We start from the raw sequence: 21,297 nt of genomic DNA on the forward strand, positions 1-21,297 counted from the left end.
TCTCCAGCACCAAAATTTGAAAGCATCAATTCTTTGATGCTCAGCCTTCTTTATGGTCCAACTCTAACATCGATTCAAGACTACTGGAAAAAACCATAGCTTTGACTATATGGACGTTGGTTGACAAAGTCTCTGCATTTTAATAAATCCATCAGCAGAAAATTGGATTAAAGATTCACTGAGCATGACCCTGCCCACCAGAGAAAGACCCAGTTTTCCCCCACAGCCAGTCCCTCCCATCAGGAAGCTTCTACAAGTCTCTTATCCTCATCCATCAGAGGACAGACAGAATGAAAACCACAACCACAGAAAGCTAACCAAAATGATCACAGGGACCACAGAATTTGGTTAAGAGTGAAGACAGGCGGGCAGCTGATTTAGGACTGACCTGGGTGAAGAAACTGGAGTGCAGGACAGTGTGGAGAGGGCTGCGGAGGAAGATGGAAAATGCCGCGTGCAGACATGGCCTGCTTCAGGGTTTATCTGGGCAGTAGTTCTCTACCATTGTTCATTACTGACCTTTCGGTACAAAAATGAAATTTAAATCCAATTTAGTTAATAACATTTACCTAGTCTTATGAATTGATCCAGTTGATCAAGTTCTCCCTCATGAGAGGAATTCAGTACTAGAATTCCTCTAGGAGAAATGAGAGGGAGTTGGTACCAGAGAAGAAAGGAGAGGGAGTCGGTACTAGAGAAGAAGTGTTTTCAGGTAAGTTGACTGAGCTTTGGAAGGCCACAAACCACTGACTTTTTTGGTCCCCCCAGAACCAATTTCAACCACCTTTATGGTGGGGATACCCCCCATTGAGAATGCATGATCTGGAGTAGTCTTTTTAGGAATAGGGCAATTAATGTGCTTTGTCTGCTTTTGGATTTGAAAAAACTTAGTCTAAGATTATAAATAGTATGTTATGGGTTAAATAAGGCATCTGTAGACCTACAAGGACTTTAAATGTAATGTTGTTTCTGTAAATTCAAGCAGCTGATTAAAATGAACTTTTGGAGAAAACAGCCTATATGTGAGATCGTGATTTGTACTAGCTTTAAATATAAAGAGTGAAGCCTTTTTGGCAAAGGAGAGCATTGAGGTGAGAATTAAAGGCAGAGATGGCCATAAATGAGCACAGAGGTAATATTTTAAGCATGAAAAAGATTCATCATCTCATACTCAGCCTGTATTCTCAATCTTAGAATATCACAAGATGCCTTTCAATTGTATTTGCCAATCATGAAAAAAATAGCTGTAAAATTTAATGTATATTTTTTGAAAACTAAAGGAAACTAACCATTATTTTCAACTTCTTTAGATGTATCTTTACTTTCTTAGTGATCTAGGAATCTCTAAAGACTTTGCAAACGTTATGTATTGGAGATATATTTTTGTTGGGACACCACTGGGATAACGGAAGTCTCCTGGTGCTGACTGCACTCACTGGGGTGGGTTTTGGCCTTGCATTGCCACATTTCTCCTACCGACCCCTTGAGTTGAGGACTGTTATCTCCGTTCAGGGGGGGTGAGGATAAACGGTCTCAAAATTTGTGGAACAGACTGTGTCTTGTTTTGCTTCTGCTGTGCTGGTATATCTTTGCCGGGGCCCTGGTGCATGGCTGGCAGTTACTCGGTGCTCCAGACCTCTGTTTCCTGCTGCCATGTGCAGTTAACTCCAGCAGCCTTCTCAAACCATACATTTACACTGTCGTTGTGTAAACCCTTCTTTCCTGTGACACAGGTCATTGAGACAATTTCTAGGGGCTCTCTGTTTTAGGAAAAGATAGGCTGCTTGTCATATAGTAACAGATTCTGTTGTGTGGAAAAGAATTATAACTTACAGTTTCCACATGACTCTGAGAGCCAAAAGAAACCAATATTGAATTGTAATTTGAACAGCTGGAGAAAATATTTTAATCTCATTTTGTATTTGCATATTTTGCTGTATATTTTCTTTATTGGTTCTCACAAATAATCATACATGTATCATCTTAAATCATTGTCTTCAGATAATCTAAATTTTTGTTAGCTGCTGCTTTCCCATGTATTAATTGCTGTTAGAAAATTTTGTTATATCTTTAAGAATTAACTTATTATATTGAGCTATAACTTATGCACAGTAACATTTACTTTTTTAGTATAAAGTTTCACAAGTTCTGATGAATGTATACCGTTGTATAACCACAAACACAATGAAAAATACAGAATTTCTGCCTCATCCTCCACCCCGCACCCCCTGGTGCTTCTCTGTTGTCTGCCTCCTCATCCCCTTCTGCCCCTGTGGCTTCGCCTGCACCATACATGTGGATTCCTGTGGCCTCTGAGCTGGTTTCTTTGGTGCAGAGCAGACCCATCCACCACGTTGCTCACGTTCTTTTACTGCGGAGTGGTGCCCCATTGTGCACATGGGCCACAGTGTAATCTGTTCATCCATTTGCCACTTGAAGACCATTTGGGCTGTTTCCAGTTTTTAACAGTTTTTAATAAAGTTGCTGTAGACATACATTCACATACAGGTTTTTATTCGAGTATTAGTTTTCATTTTCCTTGGGCTGATGATCTAGGAGTGGGATTGCTGAGTATGTTGTGTGTTTTAACTTCAGAAACTGCCAAACTGTTTTCCAAAATGTTTGTGCCAGAATTTGCATTCCCGCTAACAATTGCTTTGCATCCTTGCCAGATAATTTTTTAGGTCATTCTGGTAGGCATGCAGTGACACCTTGTGTTTTCATTTGCATTTGTTTAATGACTAATGATGTTGATTCTCTTGCTGTGTGCTTATCTGCCATCCCTATATCCTTGGTGAAGTGTCTGTTCCAATCTTTCCGCATTTTTAAAAAACTGAGTTATTTTGTTTCTAGTTGTACAAGTTTTTGAAAATATATAATTTCTTACATAAGTCCTTTATGAGATAAATGACTTATAAATCTTTTAGCCAAGTATGTGTCTTGTTTTTTCATTCTCTTAACTGTACTTTGAAGAGCAGCGGTTTTTTAGTTTATTAGGTTCAGTTTGTCATTTTTTTTTGTCTTGTGGATCACGCTTCTCGTATCTAAAAAATCTTTGCCTAAGCCTAAGGCCACAAAGAGTTTATACTTTTTCTTCTAGAGTTTTTAGGCCTATGATCTGTTTTGAGGTAACTGGATGTGGCGGGCTTTTTTTGCATGCAGGAGTCCAGTTCTCTTGGCACAAGCCTGTCCTTTCTCTGCTGAGCTGATCTGCACCTTGCTGAAACTCTGCACCCACTGCCACCCTGACAGCTCTGGGTTGTGCCCCTCTCTGGCATTTACCACACTTTGCCGCCTTCTGACATCAAGGAGGAACCTCTGTGGGGGACAGAGGGCTGTGTGTGGAAGCGGTGTCAGGCCCTGGAGGAGAAAGGGGAGGAAGCAGAATCCACAGAGAGAGGCTCACAAGCCATGCAGACCTGGCAGAGTCTGGGCCAGTTCAGTACCTGCCAGGGTAGCCTTCACAGGGCAGAAGGGTCTAGGTCCTGACCCCTCTACCCCCCTACTCTGCTCAATCCTGGGCTAGGACTGCCTGGGAAGGAGTGGTCTGGGCTCCGGTCCTGTAGGTGCTTGCTGGAGGGACAATCTGAGGGGCATACCTTCTGGCTGCCACAGAAGGATGTTCACTGTACTGTTACTACAGTAATGCAATTATTAGAAAGGGTATTTTTTTTCTATAATACACAAACTATTCCTTTTCTACTTAAGGGAGGAAGGTAATTTCAAAATAAAATTTCACTTATATTTTAACCCTTACATACACATTACTGTAAAGGTTTTTTTGGGGGGGCGCTTAAAATCTCTTCATTATGAATTACTATCAAGAATTTTTCTGTCTCGATGATATTTTGAGGCTGCATATCAAACTTTGTAGTTACCTTTATGTGTACTGGAGATGGTAAAATTGAAGTGATATTTTGATGGAACCTGGCCTACTCCTAGCTGTCCTTGACCAAGCCTGTCCTCTGGGGGACAGAAGGCCAACACATTGCTTCTCCTGTGTCAAGTCTTACTGATTCAGTTGGATTCTCTCTTTTTTCCCTGGTTGTAATTATCTATTTCAAGAATCATCTTCTGCTTAATCTGAATAAGGTAATTTTACTATTCGTTTTAGGAAAATTTTAGATCAGCATAGTAACATTTATTTAAGCTGAAGATTTAATAAAATGATTTTAAATAATGCATCGGTGGAACCTTTCAAAGTACTGTCTTAAGCCAAAGAACCCTGACCTATTGAAACCCATAAAATAGATCCTGCTCATTTCTTTTTTTTTTTGAACTAAACTCTAAGAAATACCAGAAGACAGTTAGAAAATTTTGGTTCTGTTCCTTGGATTGGCTTTACAAAGATAAACAGGGGAAACATGAAGGTAAAATGAAGCAGTTGTAACCCAAGTCATAATTCTGTTCATCCAAAGCTCATTGTTAGGCCTAGAGAGAGGCTATCAGGCGGTCACAGGACTGTTTGCTGGAGGGTCAGAAGAGCTTGGGTCCTGTTGTGAAAGAATCACCAAATGCTTTCCTGTAACTGACCGATAGGAAGAAGGTCCCTACCACCTATGTTCAGGGGGCCCCAGAACAGATTGAGTGCCACATCTGTTGTGTTGCCCACACTCCCCAAGCTGATACTTTGAAGAAGGTGGAGAACCTGATCTTCCCCCAAATGTTCTGGCATTTTTTTGGTGTGTGTGTGTTTCGTTATATACTAAAACTTCTAAAAAATGTGTTAGACTTGGCCGAGTTAAAAGTACTGTATGCATTCTTCCTTTATAGGATGTGGATGTATAGATTTAAATACATGTGTGTTTGAGTATCTATGATGCATGTATTTAACACAAAAGCTACCAACTGTCATCAGGTGTAGATAGGGACTGTTAGTCTCCCTTGTACCTTGAAATGAGAGCTGTCAGTCATTTGCCTGTGTTTCTCCAAGATTAGTTCTTAAGATCAAGGGCCGTGTCTTCCTCCTGATACCCCGTTCCTAGCACAGGGCTTTTACATAGTAAGAAGGTAGTCAGTGGTGGAGCAGATTGGAATTCCACTTCCAGGTTTTTAATTGAGGATTTACCACTAGAGGTGCACTGGGTCAATTCTTGTCCCCTTGTTACTTTACCTTCAATAATGTCTTTGTTAATTTATTAAAAACTGTTTTCATTCTAAAATCTGTTTTGGAAATCTGACTAGCCAGGTAGTACCAGTGGAAATATTAAGAACAACTATTTATAATAGTTTTATGTGACTCATTTGTACTTCCTCATCAAACCATTTATCCACAGAGATTTTAAGTAGGCTTTCTGGCAGGTGTTCAGAAACACAGGAAATGAATGAACAAAAGTGAATACTTGATATGAACTCATATAAATGACAGAAATGTAACCTTGGTTTTATTAGTCAAAGTTTAAAGTTTATAATAAAGAAGTACAAAACCTTATTTTTTCTCAGCAAATTTTATATATCAATGATACTGCTTCCTAAGCAGCATTTCACAAAAATTTCAGTATGCTATCCATTATACTAAAATTCCAAGACTACTTACTGTAGTTTTTTAAAGACTAATCTTCATTAGAGTCCTGTAGTTGATAAAATTAAGTTAGACATGCAGCTGCTGCTGCTGCTGCTGCTAAGTCGCTTCGGTCATGTCCGACTCTGTGCGACCCCATAGACGGCAGCCCACCAGGCTCCCCCATCTCTGGGATTCTCCAGGCAAGAACACTGGAGTGGGTTGCCATTCCTTCTCCAATGCATGAAAGTGAAACCTGAAAGTAAAGACGCTCAGTCGTGTCCGACTCTTAGCGACCCCATGGACTGCAGCCTACCAGGCTCCTCCGACCATGGGACTGTCCAGGCAAGAGGACTGGAGTGGGGTGCCGTTGCCTTCTCCGTAGACATGCAGCACCCACTCCCATCTGATGCTGGCAGACACAGAGGCTCTGCTGTGCTCGGTTTCCCTCCATGGTGCCTGGGGTCCTGACAGCAGTTCCACCCCAGGTGGACACTCCAGGCCTCATCCTGCAGCTCCCTGCTCCACTCTGGCTTCTTCATAACTTCACAACAAGAGATGATGAGCCCTTTGTTTCCAGCAAACTCTTCTACTGATGGTTCACTTTATCCAGATAAGATACTCCACCTCACTCTCAGGGCTCAGAGATGTTTTCTATCTTAAATGCCGCCTTGCCTGAGGCTGGCGTCTCCTGGGCCAGCGCAGTGTCGTCTTCCTTCTTGTGTGTGTGGCCGTGACCACGGCTGTCTTCCCAGTTCTCTGGCTCCTCTGTGCTGGCGCAGACTGGGGGTGTGCGCTCCAGCTCATGTGACACATGGTGGCAGGGGTGGGGGAAGTCAGGGCAGTGTGTATACAGTTAAAGCCACACTAGTCCAGTTCTGGTGGGCTTTGTATCAAGGTGCTTTTCTCTTACACATACACCAGTTCCTGTGTTCACCCCGGGACCTGGCTGTCTCTTAATACACAGCACATTCCCACTGGCCAGAGCCACTCCCAGCACAGTGCGCTCAGCTGGCTGCTCAAGGTGCCTAGTGAGGTCCCAGGGCCCACCTTCAAGAGCTCACGTTACCCAGAAAGTACCATGGGAAGGGGTCATTAGTGTTCTGTAGAATGCAGTCCTGGCCGCCCCATGTGTTGGGGTTCAAGGTGCCACACATAGCCCTCCCTTGCCGCAGCATCAGGTTCCCCTTAGTCCCACGTCTAGGCAAGCTGATGTTCACTGCAGTGCAGCTGTTGCAGTTAAAGATGGTGCATCTGCATGTTGTGCAGTTTACAGAAGAGGCACTGTCCTGGGAGGGAGGGAGGAAGGGAGGGGGGTAGCTCACGCTCTGCTGACGTGGTCCCCACCACAGATTAGGTGGGAAGGACAATCACTGCAGATCACCAGTCATGAGCCACAGACACTGTGCATTCGCACTCCAGGCCGCCTCTACCCCCAGGGGAGAGAACTGCCAGCTTGCAGGGGTCAGGGGAGGAGGCAACTTAGTCTGCTCTCTGTTCTCTCTCGACTGGCACTGTTTCCGCTTTTTCTTACTACATCCATGTTACTGTTACTTTTTAAAAAGGACATGTTTTCTCCATGTCCTGTGCTACATGCCAGGATGGAGTGCTCTTGAGGCAGCGTTACTCTGATAACCCCACAGCTGCTTGGGCCCCATGAGCCTGGGTATGGCTATAGCAGGGGTTCTGTTATGATAACTTTTACATTTTTGTGAGTGAAGGTGTAAGTGCAATAATGTGTATCGTGTTGACTATCACATGGTACTGACCTCTGCAGATATCCTTCCAGCAAGAAAACCTTGTGTAGATCACAAGTCAAAGCCTGGTGATAATGACAATACTAGAATTCCTTTTTAATATAACTATTAATATATTACTTAGATATAGGTTTGTTTTTTTTTTTTTTTTAGTAACATCTGTGTTTTCTTTTTCAGCTCTTGCAGTCTCACATTACAACAAAAACAGCTCATACGTCCTCACAAGTATCTGACCATGAACAGAAAGTGAGTATGTCTCTTAAGTAGACTCACCTTGTATTGTGGATGCCTCTGTGGTTTCAGGATGCGACAGTTTTAGACAGACTGTTGTTGGTACTCACCTTGAATATGAATTAATTGTGAACACTGATCCAAGTTCAAAATCAGTAATGAACTGAATCACTGTTGAGTGGCCACAGTGTCTCTACCCTGCCTGATGTCAAGCAGATTCAGATTCCACCTCTGCCACAGCGGTCGGGGGAGCTGGCCCTGCTCTGGCAGGCGTCCTTACCGACTTTGGTGATGACAAGGCGTGGTGCCATGGGATGGCCCTGTAGGAGCCTTCCTGAGCACAGCGTCAGACTTTCATGGTTCCAAGGGGGTTCTGAATGTACTTGCGCAGGAGGATGGGTTTTGGTAGTTTTTTTAGTAAAAAGTTATTTTAAAAGAGAGGAGGTAAATTTAATCTGGTGAACAGGTGAGTTGTTTTTTAAAAAAGAAAACTGCAAATGTGAGCACAGGTGATCACCATTGTTTTCCTGCAGTTCTGTGCTCTGTAGTCTCTTCTCTTCCTCCACACATACTGAAGTCCCCATAGTTTTGATAAATGGTGATTTGTTCATTCTTGCTCTCTTACTGGTAAGAGTAGCCTATCCATCTTTATTTTACCACCTCATAGACTTTCTGAGTTACTCCTAACCTGCCTTCTGACACGTTGCTTTACTGAATCTACTGTAATTGCTCGGTGACTGGTGCACTGAGTGCTCACTGTTTAGTCCTCATGTTCTCCAGCCCCTCCTCTTTGTTAAATTGTAGGTAAGTAGTAGACAGTCACAACACCACGCTACTTGGTGACTGCAGCCTTAGACTAAGTAGTGTGCATCCTTCAGGTTGTTCTTCTGCACAGTGATTCTGGCGATGCTAAGTCCTCTGGCTTCCCATGTAAATTTTACAATGAGCTTGTCAGTTACTGCATTGACAGTACAGAGTTGGGTCTTGCTCTTTCATCCAGTCTGACAATTTCCTTTTATTTGAAAAGCTTAGACCTGCACTGTCCAGTATGGTGGCCACTAGCCACACCTGGATATTTAGATTAGTTAAAATTAAATAAAATTTAAAAGTTCCTTCCTCAGTTGCATGTGTCACGACCAGGTGTGCCATGTCTGCATGTGGCTAGTGGTTCCGTTGGCAGCTTGGCATTGTCACGGAAGGGTCTACTGGACAGCTGGCTGGGACCGCTTCCCTGTAACTACAAACACGGCTGGTTTCATTCTGCCAACTGGCCATTTATTTCCTATTTGTCCCATTTAGTCTTTCATTTTTTTATTTTCCTGCCTCCTTTTGAATTAATGGAGTATTTTTATGGTTGCATTTTATCTCCATTCTTGGCTTACTAGCTAAACTTCTTTTTTTTTAAACAGCAATTGATGTGGGCTTTCATTTACCCCTCACTGCCTTTGAGCAGTGTGATGGCAACTCATGGACAGTGTATAAGTCTTACAGCAGGGTGACTCCTCCCCTCCCATCTTCTGTGCTGTCGCGGTCACGCATCCCACTTCTCCACGTATCATAAGTCCTGCATCACACTGTTGTTAGTGCTTTAAACAGTCAATCTATATTTTCAAGAAATTAAAACATGCAAAAAATTCTCTTGTATTTACCCATATTTTTACCTTTCTGACAATCTTCATCCTTTTTGTAGATGAGTTTCCATCTGTTGTCATTTTCCTTTCTTTTGAGAATTTTTAATATTTCTTACCAGGTAAGGCCTCCTTACAGTAAAATTCTTAGATTTTGTGTGAAGATGTTTTCATTTTGTCCTCACCTGTGAGGGATATTTTCATTGGATACAGAATTCTGGGTTGTCAGGGACTTTCCTGGTGGCCCAGTGGTTAAGAATTTGCCTGCCAGTGCAGGGGACAGGGCTTTGATCCTTTGGTCCGAGAACTAAGCCTGTACGCCATGCTACTGCAATGAGAAGCCCTCGCACCATGACTAGAGAGTAGCCCTGCTCGTCACAACCAGAGAGAACCCAGCAACAAAGACCTAGTGTAGCCATAAAGAAATAAACAAATTTTGGAAAAATAAAGAATCCTGAGTTGTCATTTTCTTACTTTTGGCATTTTACTGATGTCGTTCTGTTGTCTTTTGGTTTACACTGTTTTTTATGCCAATACTGTGATCATTTTATGTTTTACTTGTCTGTAATATGTCTTGCCACCCCTGGCTGCTTGTAGATCTTTCTCCGTTCTTACTTTTAAATGGTTTGCTCTGATGTGCCTGGCTGTGGATTCCTTTGCTTTTGTTTGTTTGCAGTTTGCTGAAGTTCTTGGATCTCTGAGTTCATGCTGAAACAATTAGAATATTATCAGTCACTATTACTTACAAATTTCTGTCCTCCATCCCCTGCTCCCATCTCCTTTCCATCCAGCATTCCCACTGTAGGTGTGTTAGATCATTTGATATTGTGCCAGTATTTTTAGGCTCTGTTATAGTTTTATCTTTTCAATGAGAGATTTTTAGCTTGGACAAAGATATTTAGCATGGATATGATATTGAACAAGTCTTTCTCCCATTGTTTGATCTGCTGTTAATACTATTTTATTTCTGATGTTGCATTTTTCCATTCCAGGAATTTTATTTGTCACCTTTTGTTGTTGAGAGCTTTCTTGTTTCTCTTATAATTCCCTGTCACGTCACCTGTCATATGTATCTCTTCTGTAGAGAAAGAGAACATTTTTCTTTTCAACATATTTGTCAGAGTTAAAGTTCTTACCAGCTAGTTCAACATGTGGCTTCTATGTGGATCTTGTTCTGTTGACTGTTTTCTTGTTCCTTGACTGTGAACTGTGAACTGTGTTTTGCTTCTTTCTGTGTAGTACTTTGACTGCACAGTTAGCTGTTGTGGATACACACTGTAGAGGTGCTGGCCTCTGGTCCAGCAGGCACTAGTGAGTCACTGGCTGGTCACACTCATCTCTGTTGCAGCAGGTCTACTTCAGGTGTGCCTTCAGCACGAGGGAGGATTTCTGAGTGCTGGGATGTGATCCTTACTCCTAAAATGAGGCCCATGTAGGTTTTCATGCGTTTACTGAGTCCTTTAACTTATAGACTTAAAAGTCTAAGCTCCCCAGGCTGGCCATTCCAATTCCCATTTCCCTGTTCATGTGTAGGTCAGCACCTCAGCCAAAGACTTGAGGGGTGTGTGTGCCGACTGTGGACTCCCTCCTTTCTGGAATTTCCCCTTTCAGCTGACCTGCCTGCCCTTGTCTCCACTGGCTTCTGAACCCAGTAAGACTAGTTCCCTCCTGAGCTCTGTCTGCTTGTACAGCAGGGGCTGGGTCTGCCTTCAGGGGAGAAGCTACAAGGTGTGTCCCTCACTCCACAGTCTCTCTGCCTTTGGTTGCAGTGACTTGAGGGAGCTGACTGTAACTTACCAGCAAGGAGGTGAGTGTGACATAAGTTACTCTGCCACGACTGTGAGCTGGAACTCCATCTGTAACTTTGTGCTGTACCTCTTTCACTTGACATTGTAATGTGACAATTTATATCTAAAATTCATCATAAACATCTTTCATGACTTTTACGTACCACACTCCATTTTGTGAATGATTATGCCATAGTTTGAGTATTTTCCTGTGTGGGGAAATCAAATATTTTAATGTTACAAATGGTGTCAGGCCGTCATCATAGGAAGATAATAAGAAATACGTTTTGAGGGTCTGGACACAGGTTTCTCACAAACCAGTTGTATCCTGGGGGAGGTATAATGATCGAAAAAGTCTTTAGTTTTTTTAATAAATTATGTCTGTGCTTTCCAATGTGCCTATATTCTGTCTCAGTAAAACTTTAAAAAACTGTTGCCATGGTTTTTGTTTTCTTGCAGCAAAAAGAAGGTCCTCGCTCTTTAACCATGTCTGGCCATGTTGGTTTTGAGAGTCTGCCTGATCAGCTGGTCAACAGGTCGATCCAGCAAGGCTTCTGCTTTAACATTCTCTGTGTGGGTGAGTGCCCAGCCTGTCCAGACGTTTCCATCCTGCTCCTGTGCTCACCTCCTTCTTGGGATGGGCAGTATGGTGCCCATCTGAGCAACCTGAGAGCATGAGTATAGATTTTTTTCAGTTATTTAAATTCTATCAGTTTTTTCTTAGCCGTGCTGCTTTACGCTTTCTCTTTGTTCTTTAAACATTTCAGTGCCTTCTTCAGAGTTCTGAGTAACTCAGCATACAGGACTCATTTTTATGCTCAGCTTAGAATGAACGACCTTAGCATGTACTTCTTTCAGGGACAATCCAGCCCTTGCAATATTTGAAATATTTGGGATTCATGAAACCAAATCACTGTAAGAGTTTACTGTTCTGTTTTTCATCCATCCTGTGCACCTGTGAATATGAATATGTACCTGCATTTCTTTCAGGGGAGACTGGAATTGGAAAATCAACGCTGATTGACACATTGTTTAATACTAATTTTGAAGACCATGAATCCTCACATTTTTACCCACATGTTAGACTTAAAGCACAGACATATGAACTCCAGGAAAGTAACGTTCGATTGAAACTAACCATTGTGAATACAGTGGGATTTGGTGACCAAATAAACAAAGAAGAGAGGTACGTGCTTTCCTCTAGTAATAAAACAGGTTTTTTCTTATTATAGGATATCTGCCTTCTTGGCCTGTGTGCTGATTTGATTTTAATCTGTAGAAACCCATGCCTTTCTTCCCAGACTTAAATTCTTTAAATAATAAAGCAATATTTTGTTTTTGTTGAGAAATTGACATTTTTCTGTCCAGTTGTCTATTTTCTTTAGAGTAATTTGAATCACATTTTTAAAGTGTGCATGATAGCAAAAATAGTTTTAATTTTTTCCTGATATGACAGTTTGGTGTATATTAAGTGATTTTTACTAATTTTCAGGCAAGACTTGTTGAGAAAAAAAAAAAAAACAGGCATACATGGCAAATACATAATCACCAAATCCATGGTACATGAATTTTTTTGTGAAGTTCTAACTAAATTAGCCAGATTAAGCATTGCAGGAAAGGTGTGATGATTCAGTTTTAATTTATATTTTGTATTAGGTTACTATTTTTTGTCATTATTTCTCCTATGGTATTACAAAGATGATTTTGGCTTAAATATGAAAATTAAGCCATAAAAGGAGGAAACAGACTGGGCAATGACTGTTCGTTCTTTTTCCTTTTTGAAATTCATATACTTTCATTATTTTAGAGGTAGTTTTCTAGGTCCTAAAAGTTTGCTTTAAAGGGAAAATATGTTATAAAACTGACTCGCATTATGTTTTAACCTGTTCAGCACATTTGTGTGTTCTGCTATAGATTTCAAGAAACAATTTTTGTGGGCTTTCTGGAAGAAGTAGATTAGTGGAGGAGGCAAAGGCCCATGACACATGGCTTTTTTTTAGTTTTCTATATAGGAATTATGTAAAGCTTTACTTAAATTTATCCTTAGATATTTGGTATTTTTGATGATCCCATAAATGATATCTTTTACAAATATTTCATTTTCCATTTAATGTGTGGAAATATAATTGACCTTGTACACAGAAACTTCTGTGTATTCTCTGGTTAATTCTAGTTAATGCATCTCTAATAAATTTGTTTAGGTTTTCTATGTATGCAATAGTATAGTCTGCAAATAATGGCATTTGTTCTTCCTTTCTAATTTGTTTATAAATAAGTTTTATTGATGTGTAAAATTTACATACAATAAATAAGATGCATTGGTTTAAGTGTACAACTTAATTTTGACAAATGTGTAGTTTTCTGTCTACCACCAAGATGGTTATAGGAAATGTCTGTAGTTTTGGGTCCTCTCCTCACATGCCCACAGGTCAGTTCTTCCCAGAGGGCGAGGGGCTGCTCTGCAGCCCCAAGACAGTGCTTTCTCTTGGGGTCAGGCGTTTGAGGCAGGAGGATGGATCCAGGCAAGGACTAAGCCTGTCGGCTTCCTCTGCTGGTAAATAAACGAGAATGGAGCTGTGCCTGAGTCACCGGTTAGGATGCTTCCATGTGGGTATGCCCTTTCCTTACCACGTTCATGCTTCCATGCCACACAAACTTAATTTCAGAACAAGAAGTTATGGAGTTTGACCTAAATAACTTTTAGGTTGCTGATACTCGTGTAGGGTAATATGCCATGTCCAGCATGGCTGCAGTTAGATGCCTATCCTCCTTCAGCAGCCTGGCAGGTTTGGGGAGCCATGCCAGAGGGCTCCAGGTGTAAATGAGTGTGAGAGGCACATTCAGGGTCATTTCTGTAAGACCATTTAAAGCACAGGTGGTTCTGACAGTTTCAAAGTACTGCCTCTGTACCTGCACATTTGCACATTTGTTTTATTACTGAAGTTATCTATTTAGCGTAGAAGTCAACTGTTTTGTTCACTAGTGAAAAAACAAATTTCAAACTTTAAATTTATGCAAATACTTTATCAAGATACTATGAATATATTGTATTAAATATTTAAATATTTTTTAAGCTACCAACCAATAGTTGACTACATAGATGCTCAGTTTGAAGCTTACCTCCAAGAAGAGCTGAAGATCAAGCGTTCTCTCTTTAATTACCATGACTCCCGTGTGCACGTGTGCCTCTACTTCATCTCCCCGACAGGCCACTCCCTGAAGACACTGGATCTCTTGACCATGAAGAGCCTGGATAGCAAGGTGGGTCTGAAACAGCCAATGGTTGCATTTCAGAACTATTAAATATATAAATATATTTATGATATGTGCATATGTCATAACTGTCTCATTCTGTGTATTTTTAAAACATTTAACAAGTTTCAATTTTAGGATATTTTCCAGAGAAATTCAGTTTGGAAGATGAGATACAAAGAAAAAGTGTTAGCATAAAATTTCAGTCCTTTTTTAGTGATTAAATTGCATGTCAGAATATGTGTATTCATTTTCATTTAACTATAGAATTTATTTGACACTAATTTTACTTTATGACACTATTAAATGATAAGAAGCTCACTGATGAAGATTAAGATCTAAAGTCTCATACAGTAAATTAATTTTAATTTGAACTGTATCCAGAAAACCTATTTTTAATTTCTGAGCCAATGAGCTATATATAAATTCAGGGAGCTGTAAGTAGTAGTATCCAGAAATTAACTCACTTCAGGTTTTTTTGTTTAAAGGATAAAGACTCACTCTCACACTAAAAAGGTCTCCAAGGTTCCCCTGTGCCCTGGCTGAGCAGCCTGTGAGCTGGCACTGGGAGAGCATGGGGTCTACCAGGGCTGCCTTCTGTGCAAGAGTCAGTGTGGGAGGCAGGCGGCGGGCATCTCGGTGCAGAGACCAGCACTGTGGTCCCCTGGCTGAGACAAACCTGGAGGAGCTTGGGTGAGAGTCTGTTCACCTGAGGTATATTGTAACCACTCAGCCAGTTATCTTCACAATTGAGTCTGACGTGTAGAAATCCACCCTTACTAAAGGGACATGAACACAGGAGTGGGCAACTTCATCTCAGGCAGACAGAGCTCCAGGCTGAGGTCTGTGTGGAGTTGTGGGGGTTCTTTCAGGGCTGCTCTGCTACTTGATCGCCCCGTGTTCTTGGCAAGCTTCCACCACTCTGAGCTTCAGTTTCTTCACTTTTAAAATCAAAACTAGAAGAGCATCTACTTCTGAAAGAGGTGTGAGGGTGATTAAATCGATAGTGCATCTTGTTCTTAAAAGATGACTCCAGTGCTCTACACGGGGAATTACCCGTGCAGGTGATATGTCCCCATCCGTGGGGACATCTGCTTTCAGCCTGTGTTGTGTCCTTCAGCCCACTGATGGTGATGAGCTTGGCTGGGAATGTGATGTGCTCCATACCTACATTTACTCACAGTGGGCCCTCACACGCTCTCCCACATCCAGGGACACTGGGCCGGCCCTCGTGGTTCTTAGAATCCCAGGCGGCACCCCAGCAACAAGCACTGGGGGACTCTGAGGATCAAGGGTTGTTCCTACAGGATCTGAGTGTACACAGCGCAGCAGGTGCGGGGGGAAGAGGAAGGGAGGGAAAAGGTCTCGAGAGAGCGATTAGCCTTTATCAGGGTCTGAGGGCGGGGCATCTTGGGCCTCTCCAGTTCCTTCTTTGTGGGTGACTTTAAAGCACCTCCGTGGGACTTGGGGCCTGAAGGGAGAGGTAGGTCACCTAGGCTTTCTGAAAGGAGTCCTCCAGGAGGGTGGCCTATTCCTTACCTGATGGCAGCCAGTAGCTGTGTCCTCAGGTGCTGGCTGTTTATTCTAATGGACATCTGAAACAGATGCCTCAGCAGTCAAATGTCAGTCAGGTTTTCACACTACAGTGAGAAAGCTTAATGTCAGCTACATACACTGGGTGCTTCTGCTACTGATCCTGGAATCAATTAGAAGTATAACTTGGCACAGTTTACTGAATATCTAAGTATATATGATACTGAAATCAAGAACTTGGCATCAAATTTTTATATACTTTGACTAACTTATCTTGAAAGGTGTTTACCCAAAATTGCTGGAAAGTTTATTTCATGGTTAGTTGGAAAAATCTTTATCCCCTTTGGAACATATTTAAGACTAATAAATCCAAATGTACACACTGTAAATCACTGTGAAGCTGGAGAAGACAAAGAGTTTCAAGAATAGAAAAAGAATTATTTTAGTTTTCATTTCTACTCTGAAAATTATACTGACAGTTCACTCTTTGAACATATGTGACTACTCAGCCTGAAGTTTTTCACTAAAAACAAGCTAATAAATAATGAAAAACATACAAACCCTTTAATCTGTGGTGATATCACTCCTTTGTGGATACATTAATCTTACAGAACTGGGACTTCCCTGGTGGTCCAGTGGCTAAGAATCTGTGCTCCCAATGCAGGGGGCCCAGGTTCAATTCCTGGTCAGGGAACTAGATCCTGCATGCCACAATGAAGACTGAAGATCCCACATGCCACAACTCGGACCCGGCACAGCCAAATAAATAAATACAAATAAATAAGTATTTTTTAAAAATCTCACAGAACTAGCCTTGCAGGTTAGTCTTCATGTCCCCACATCTCTTCCACTCTGGCCAGTGACAGGACTTTTAAATAATGCTGAAAAACTAATTCCTTTGAGTTGTGAATGTTTGTAGTTGGTATCCATAAAATTTCCCTCTGTCGACCTATGGGTAAGATTCTGACAGTGGGGTCAGATCAGATGCATTCACTGGGAAAAGGGGCTTGCTTCAGTGAGAGGCAGGGGAGGCCTGTGGCCTGACCCATAGGTCTGCTGAAATCAGTCACCAGATTACTTAGTGCTGAGATTTTTAACAGATAAAAATTCTTAGTGAATTATGCAGGTGATTTCAGCTCATCTCTTACATTCTACTTATTTTGTGTATGATGGAATTGTAAGAGACAGAGGGGAAAATGTGAGATTTCTGAACCTGACTTCAGTTGAAAGATGAAACTTTGTAAGAGCTCTGCTTCTGAAAAGCAGTTATTACCAGCCCAGCATTTGCAGGAATGGCTGTGTAGGGCTGTCTGTAAGAATGAAGCCGTGATTTCTACATCAGGAGCCTTCAAGCTTTTCCCTTGAAGGGCCAGGCCTACTTCTGCTGTTACAGAATGAAAGTGATCACAGGAAATACATGATGTATAATGAGTGGGCTTGGCTGTGTTCCAGGAACTCTTTACCTATGTAAACAGGCAATGAGTGGACCATAGTTTGCCTGTCCTAAGGAAATCTGTCAGAGTGGTTTTGAATTCAGAAACTTTGTTATTAAAAAATAAATCCTCGATCATGAGATTTTGTTTTCCTTTATTCTTAATAGGTGAACATTATACCAGTGATTGCCAAAGCAGATGCAATTTCTAAAACTGAATTACAGAAGTTTAAGATCAAGCTCATGAGTGAACTGGTCAGCAATGGTGTTCAGATATACCATTTCCCAACAGATGATGAAACTATTGCTAAGATCAATGCTTCAATGAATGTAAGCTCTTAACTGAATCATTCTGTTTAATATACGAAAAAAGTAACATTGCTACTACTTTTGTGAGCATTTTTCTTCCCTCCCTACTTTCACCTAAATTAAGTGATACACTTGTGAGAATGGGATTCTCCTTCTGTGGGACCATTTTTTATTTCCTTAGTAAGAGTCCTTTCGGTCCTGTCTTTAAGGACAGAAGATGGCACAGCCTCCCTCCTGAGAGACTTTACAGGGAGCATTCTAATCTAGTATTTAAGTTCCTCCCTTATAGTGTCACAAGTACATGTGAAATACTCACATAACTTTTGTGTTTTAATATAGAACATATTTAGTATATATTTTAATTATACATAACAGTATGATTAAAGATGACTAAGTCCTCTGTGTTACTTCAGGCTACCAAATTTCTTAAATACTTGGTTGGATTTTGATGGATCAAAGGTTTTAGAGTTCTTGTGGAACTTCCTAACCTCACTGAGACTGTTAACTTACGTATAAAATGGGGCTCCCCATTTTCCTGAGACTGTTAACTTACCTATAAAACAGGGCTCACTGTTGTGAGGAGGCAGCTTTGTTCACTGCTTGGCAGTGACATTCAGTACCTGTTCATTCCATTTCTCCTCTTTTCCTTTTCTGATTTTTTCACACTTTGTCCATATTAAGATACTTAAACTAAATATATAAAAAGCTGACTTATGTAAAGGAAGTGATATTAAACCCTGTGTGTTAAACTCTTTATATCTGATTTTTTGTGTGTGTGCCCACCTGGAATAAGTTTTCAGAGGGTAACAATTAAGAGACTATACACTGTCAATCATTAAATATTAAACATATACTGTTTACATTAGATTTTTCCCTAAATTAATTCTCAGTGTCTGACAGGACAGTCTCCTCACTGCCATTAAATCCAGCCACTGTGTCTTTTTTCACAATCGTCTTCTTGCTTTGCTATTTCTTCCTATGCTGCTTGCTCTGTCTCCAGCTTGGTTGTGTCTTCCTGTCACAGAGATCTCTCAGTCCTTTGAATTTCTGTAACATTTGTAGTTAGCATAGTTTGGGACTTAAATACTACTTGATATTGGTGTTATGTATGTAGGTATACCCTAAATATAGTTATATACCATATATGGTGTGTATGTGATTTCTTCAACATTGTCTTTTATATCCAAGACCATGAGGTAAATGATACCTGTGCTAGAATTCTTTTTTTTGTATCCTTATAGCAAAGTTGGAATGCATGTGGGGCATTCTCAGTAACTATTTTTCTCTGTAGGGCCTGAGGATGACTGTAGAACAGCTGGCATGTATTCACAGGGCAGGTTTTAAAAGCTAAGGCACAGCAGACCATTTGACTTTAACACACTTATCATTTAGTAAATGTCCTTTTCTCTGTTGTCATTGGTATGAGATGTGATTGATATGCTGGCTCCTTTCCAGGGACACCTGCCATTTGCTGTGGTGGGAAGTATGGATGAAGTGAAAGTTGGAAATAAGATGGTCAAAGCTCGCCAGTATCCCTGGGGCGTTGTACAAGGTAAAGGAGATCTACAAGGACATGTGTGCTTGCCTGACAGTCTAAAAGCTGCATTTAGTGCATCCTCTCAGGCAATGCTTATTTTGGGTTCTGACTAGCTGTCGGAAGGGCTGACATTTTAGCCATGTCTGCAAAGCCAAATAGAGCCTCCCCACTTCTTGCGTTAGACCAGTTAGTTACCTGTCAAGGTGTGCTAAGACACTCAGAAGGTGGGAACCACTAGTTGGGTACTTTGAACAGAATTTGAGTGTAAATAGTATTGTTTAAACATAGTACAAAAATTAATTACTAGATAATTCTGGAACACAATAAACCTCCTTATAAATTTATATATTTTTACTTATCAAAGTATTGTCAACTATTTCCCAGTCAGCCAAATTAAGATTTTTAGCATGTATCTAACATTACAATGAGTATGAAATTAACTATCTAGTTCATTCACTCATGGTACTAACTAATGGGGAATAGATTACCCCTGCTGATACTGGTTTCTCAGTGCTGTTTTTTTTAATTGACAGATGTTTTATTTAGTGGAAAATATTGACAAAACTTAACATTTTTAATGTTTAGAAAATATAAAGGTAATTGTATTTACAACTATTGGTCACAATTAGGTACCTAACGCAGGACCACAAATGTGGCATCATGTTGGACAAAGATTTGATAATCACAGCAGGCACAGATGGTGTTGTTGAGTGTGCAGAATTTACCACCTTGAAGTTTTAGTGAAAAAATGTTACATACTCTTCTCAAGTGGTATGTGAAATGTCCTGAGGATGGTTTATAAACTGGTAACAAAATATTAGTGAGATTAGTAGAGCATATCGTACCAGATAGAATATATTTCTTTCCTGTTTCCCTTGGCTACCAAATTTAAGCCAGTGCTCTGGTCTGTTAATGAGTACTACCTGTAATTTGGTGTGTGTGATACAAGAAGTGCTTCCTTGGCTACTTGGGTGAAACAGCCATGGCTCTTAGATTGATCATTTCACTGTTGCTTCTTTCAAATATGTTTGCATTTACTCATCTATTCAACAAATACCAATTGTGTGTCAGGATTGAAAGTCACTCTTGGTGTTTTCTATTTCTCTGGCTAGTGGAGAATGAAAACCACTGCGACTTTGTCAAGCTCCGGGAGATGCTCATTTGTACAAACATGGAGGATCTTCGAGACCAGACCCACACAAGGCACTATGAGCTGTACCGGCGCCGCAAGCTGGAGGAGATGGGCTTCATGGACGTGGGCCCAGAGAACCAGCCACTCAGGTGAGCAGCCAGCCACGGGAGGAGGTGGTGGTGGGGAGGATGGTACCTCTTTATCTATCCAGGATGACGGGAGAATCTCCCACACTGTGAAAGACCACTTGATGATGATTTATTATCACGCTTTCTATGATGCTTGAATTACTGGAAGGCTTCTTGCTCTTGGAGGTCTCTAAGTCCTCATACGACTCAGGGAGTTAAGTAGAAGGAAGAACACAGGGTAGAATCTCAGGATTTCAGTACCTGCTGAAGTGAGTAACCAAAGGAAAAAGCTCTCATTATTTGATTTTAATTTTGTATTTATATGAAAAAAATGAAAGTATATTATTATTAAAAAATTTGTAATAGGAATCATTAAATAAACTATGAAGCTGTTGTCTTTCATCCTGATGGAAGTTCTGGAATAACTAAATGTAGGAAAATTTCTTATAAAGGAAGCATGAACATTTTTGTGGGGAGTCAGAGGTTAGACTAAAGATATTACCATAAGTTACAGGAACTGTAACTTGCTCAATGGTTAGAACATGAAGTGTTGTTGGAACTTCTTTTGTTATTTTATATGCTGCTACAGTCCTGAGGTCTTTTTTTTTTAAATTAAATTATGCAAACGTGCTAAATCAGGTTTATTTTTATGTCACATTCCTGAACAATTCTGCTCAGGACCAGCACTGTTTTAAATCTGCTATGGGACCAAGAGTTCCTTGGCATCTCATTACTGACTTTGCAGCCCCTCCCTGGTGTCCTGTCTGCACCAGAGCAAACACCATGGGAGGGGGGAGCCCTGGAGCCAGCTGCCACTGCACGTGACCTTCGGGAAGGTTTAATATCAGGTGAGGCTAAACTTTTCCATTCTACAGATTAATGAGTGTTTTAGCTCTGGCAGCATAATAAACTAAGAATTCTATGTACCTCACCCTCCTCACCAATTTTGGGTGTGCTATAACAGACTGGTTCTAGTAAAGTGATTTTCTCTGCTGAAGAGAAATTGTCCAGCACTGGCATCCCTAGTGTTTCCCAGAGGAGGCTTCATTTCTCATTCTTCCAAGTCTGAGG

The 21,297-nt window shown here is 40.9% G+C and overlaps 1 protein-coding gene across 5 annotated transcripts in view; it reads left to right on the top strand.

Annotated features, from left to right (window-relative positions):
• SEPTIN10 (septin 10) overlaps window positions 1-21,297 on the top strand; it is a 46,176-nt gene that overhangs the window by 8,764 nt on the left and 16,115 nt on the right. For all 5 annotated transcript variants that reach the window (XM_043468656.1, XM_043468655.1, XM_043468657.1 and 2 more), the window contains exons 2-8: window positions 7,435-7,503; window positions 11,363-11,480; window positions 11,894-12,089; window positions 13,978-14,164; window positions 17,289-17,450; window positions 18,885-18,981; window positions 20,079-20,247. In XM_043468656.1, the coding sequence (XP_043324591.1) occupies window positions 7,435-7,503; window positions 11,363-11,480; window positions 11,894-12,089; window positions 13,978-14,164; window positions 17,289-17,450; window positions 18,885-18,981; window positions 20,079-20,247 (998 nt within the window). The remainder of the gene's footprint in view (window positions 1-7,434; window positions 7,504-11,362; window positions 11,481-11,893; window positions 12,090-13,977; window positions 14,165-17,288; window positions 17,451-18,884; window positions 18,982-20,078; window positions 20,248-21,297) is intronic.

This window comes from Cervus canadensis, chromosome 5 (genome assembly GCF_019320065.1).
Source record: "Cervus canadensis isolate Bull #8, Minnesota chromosome 5, ASM1932006v1, whole genome shotgun sequence".
NCBI lineage: Eukaryota > Metazoa > Chordata > Mammalia > Artiodactyla > Cervidae > Cervus > Cervus canadensis.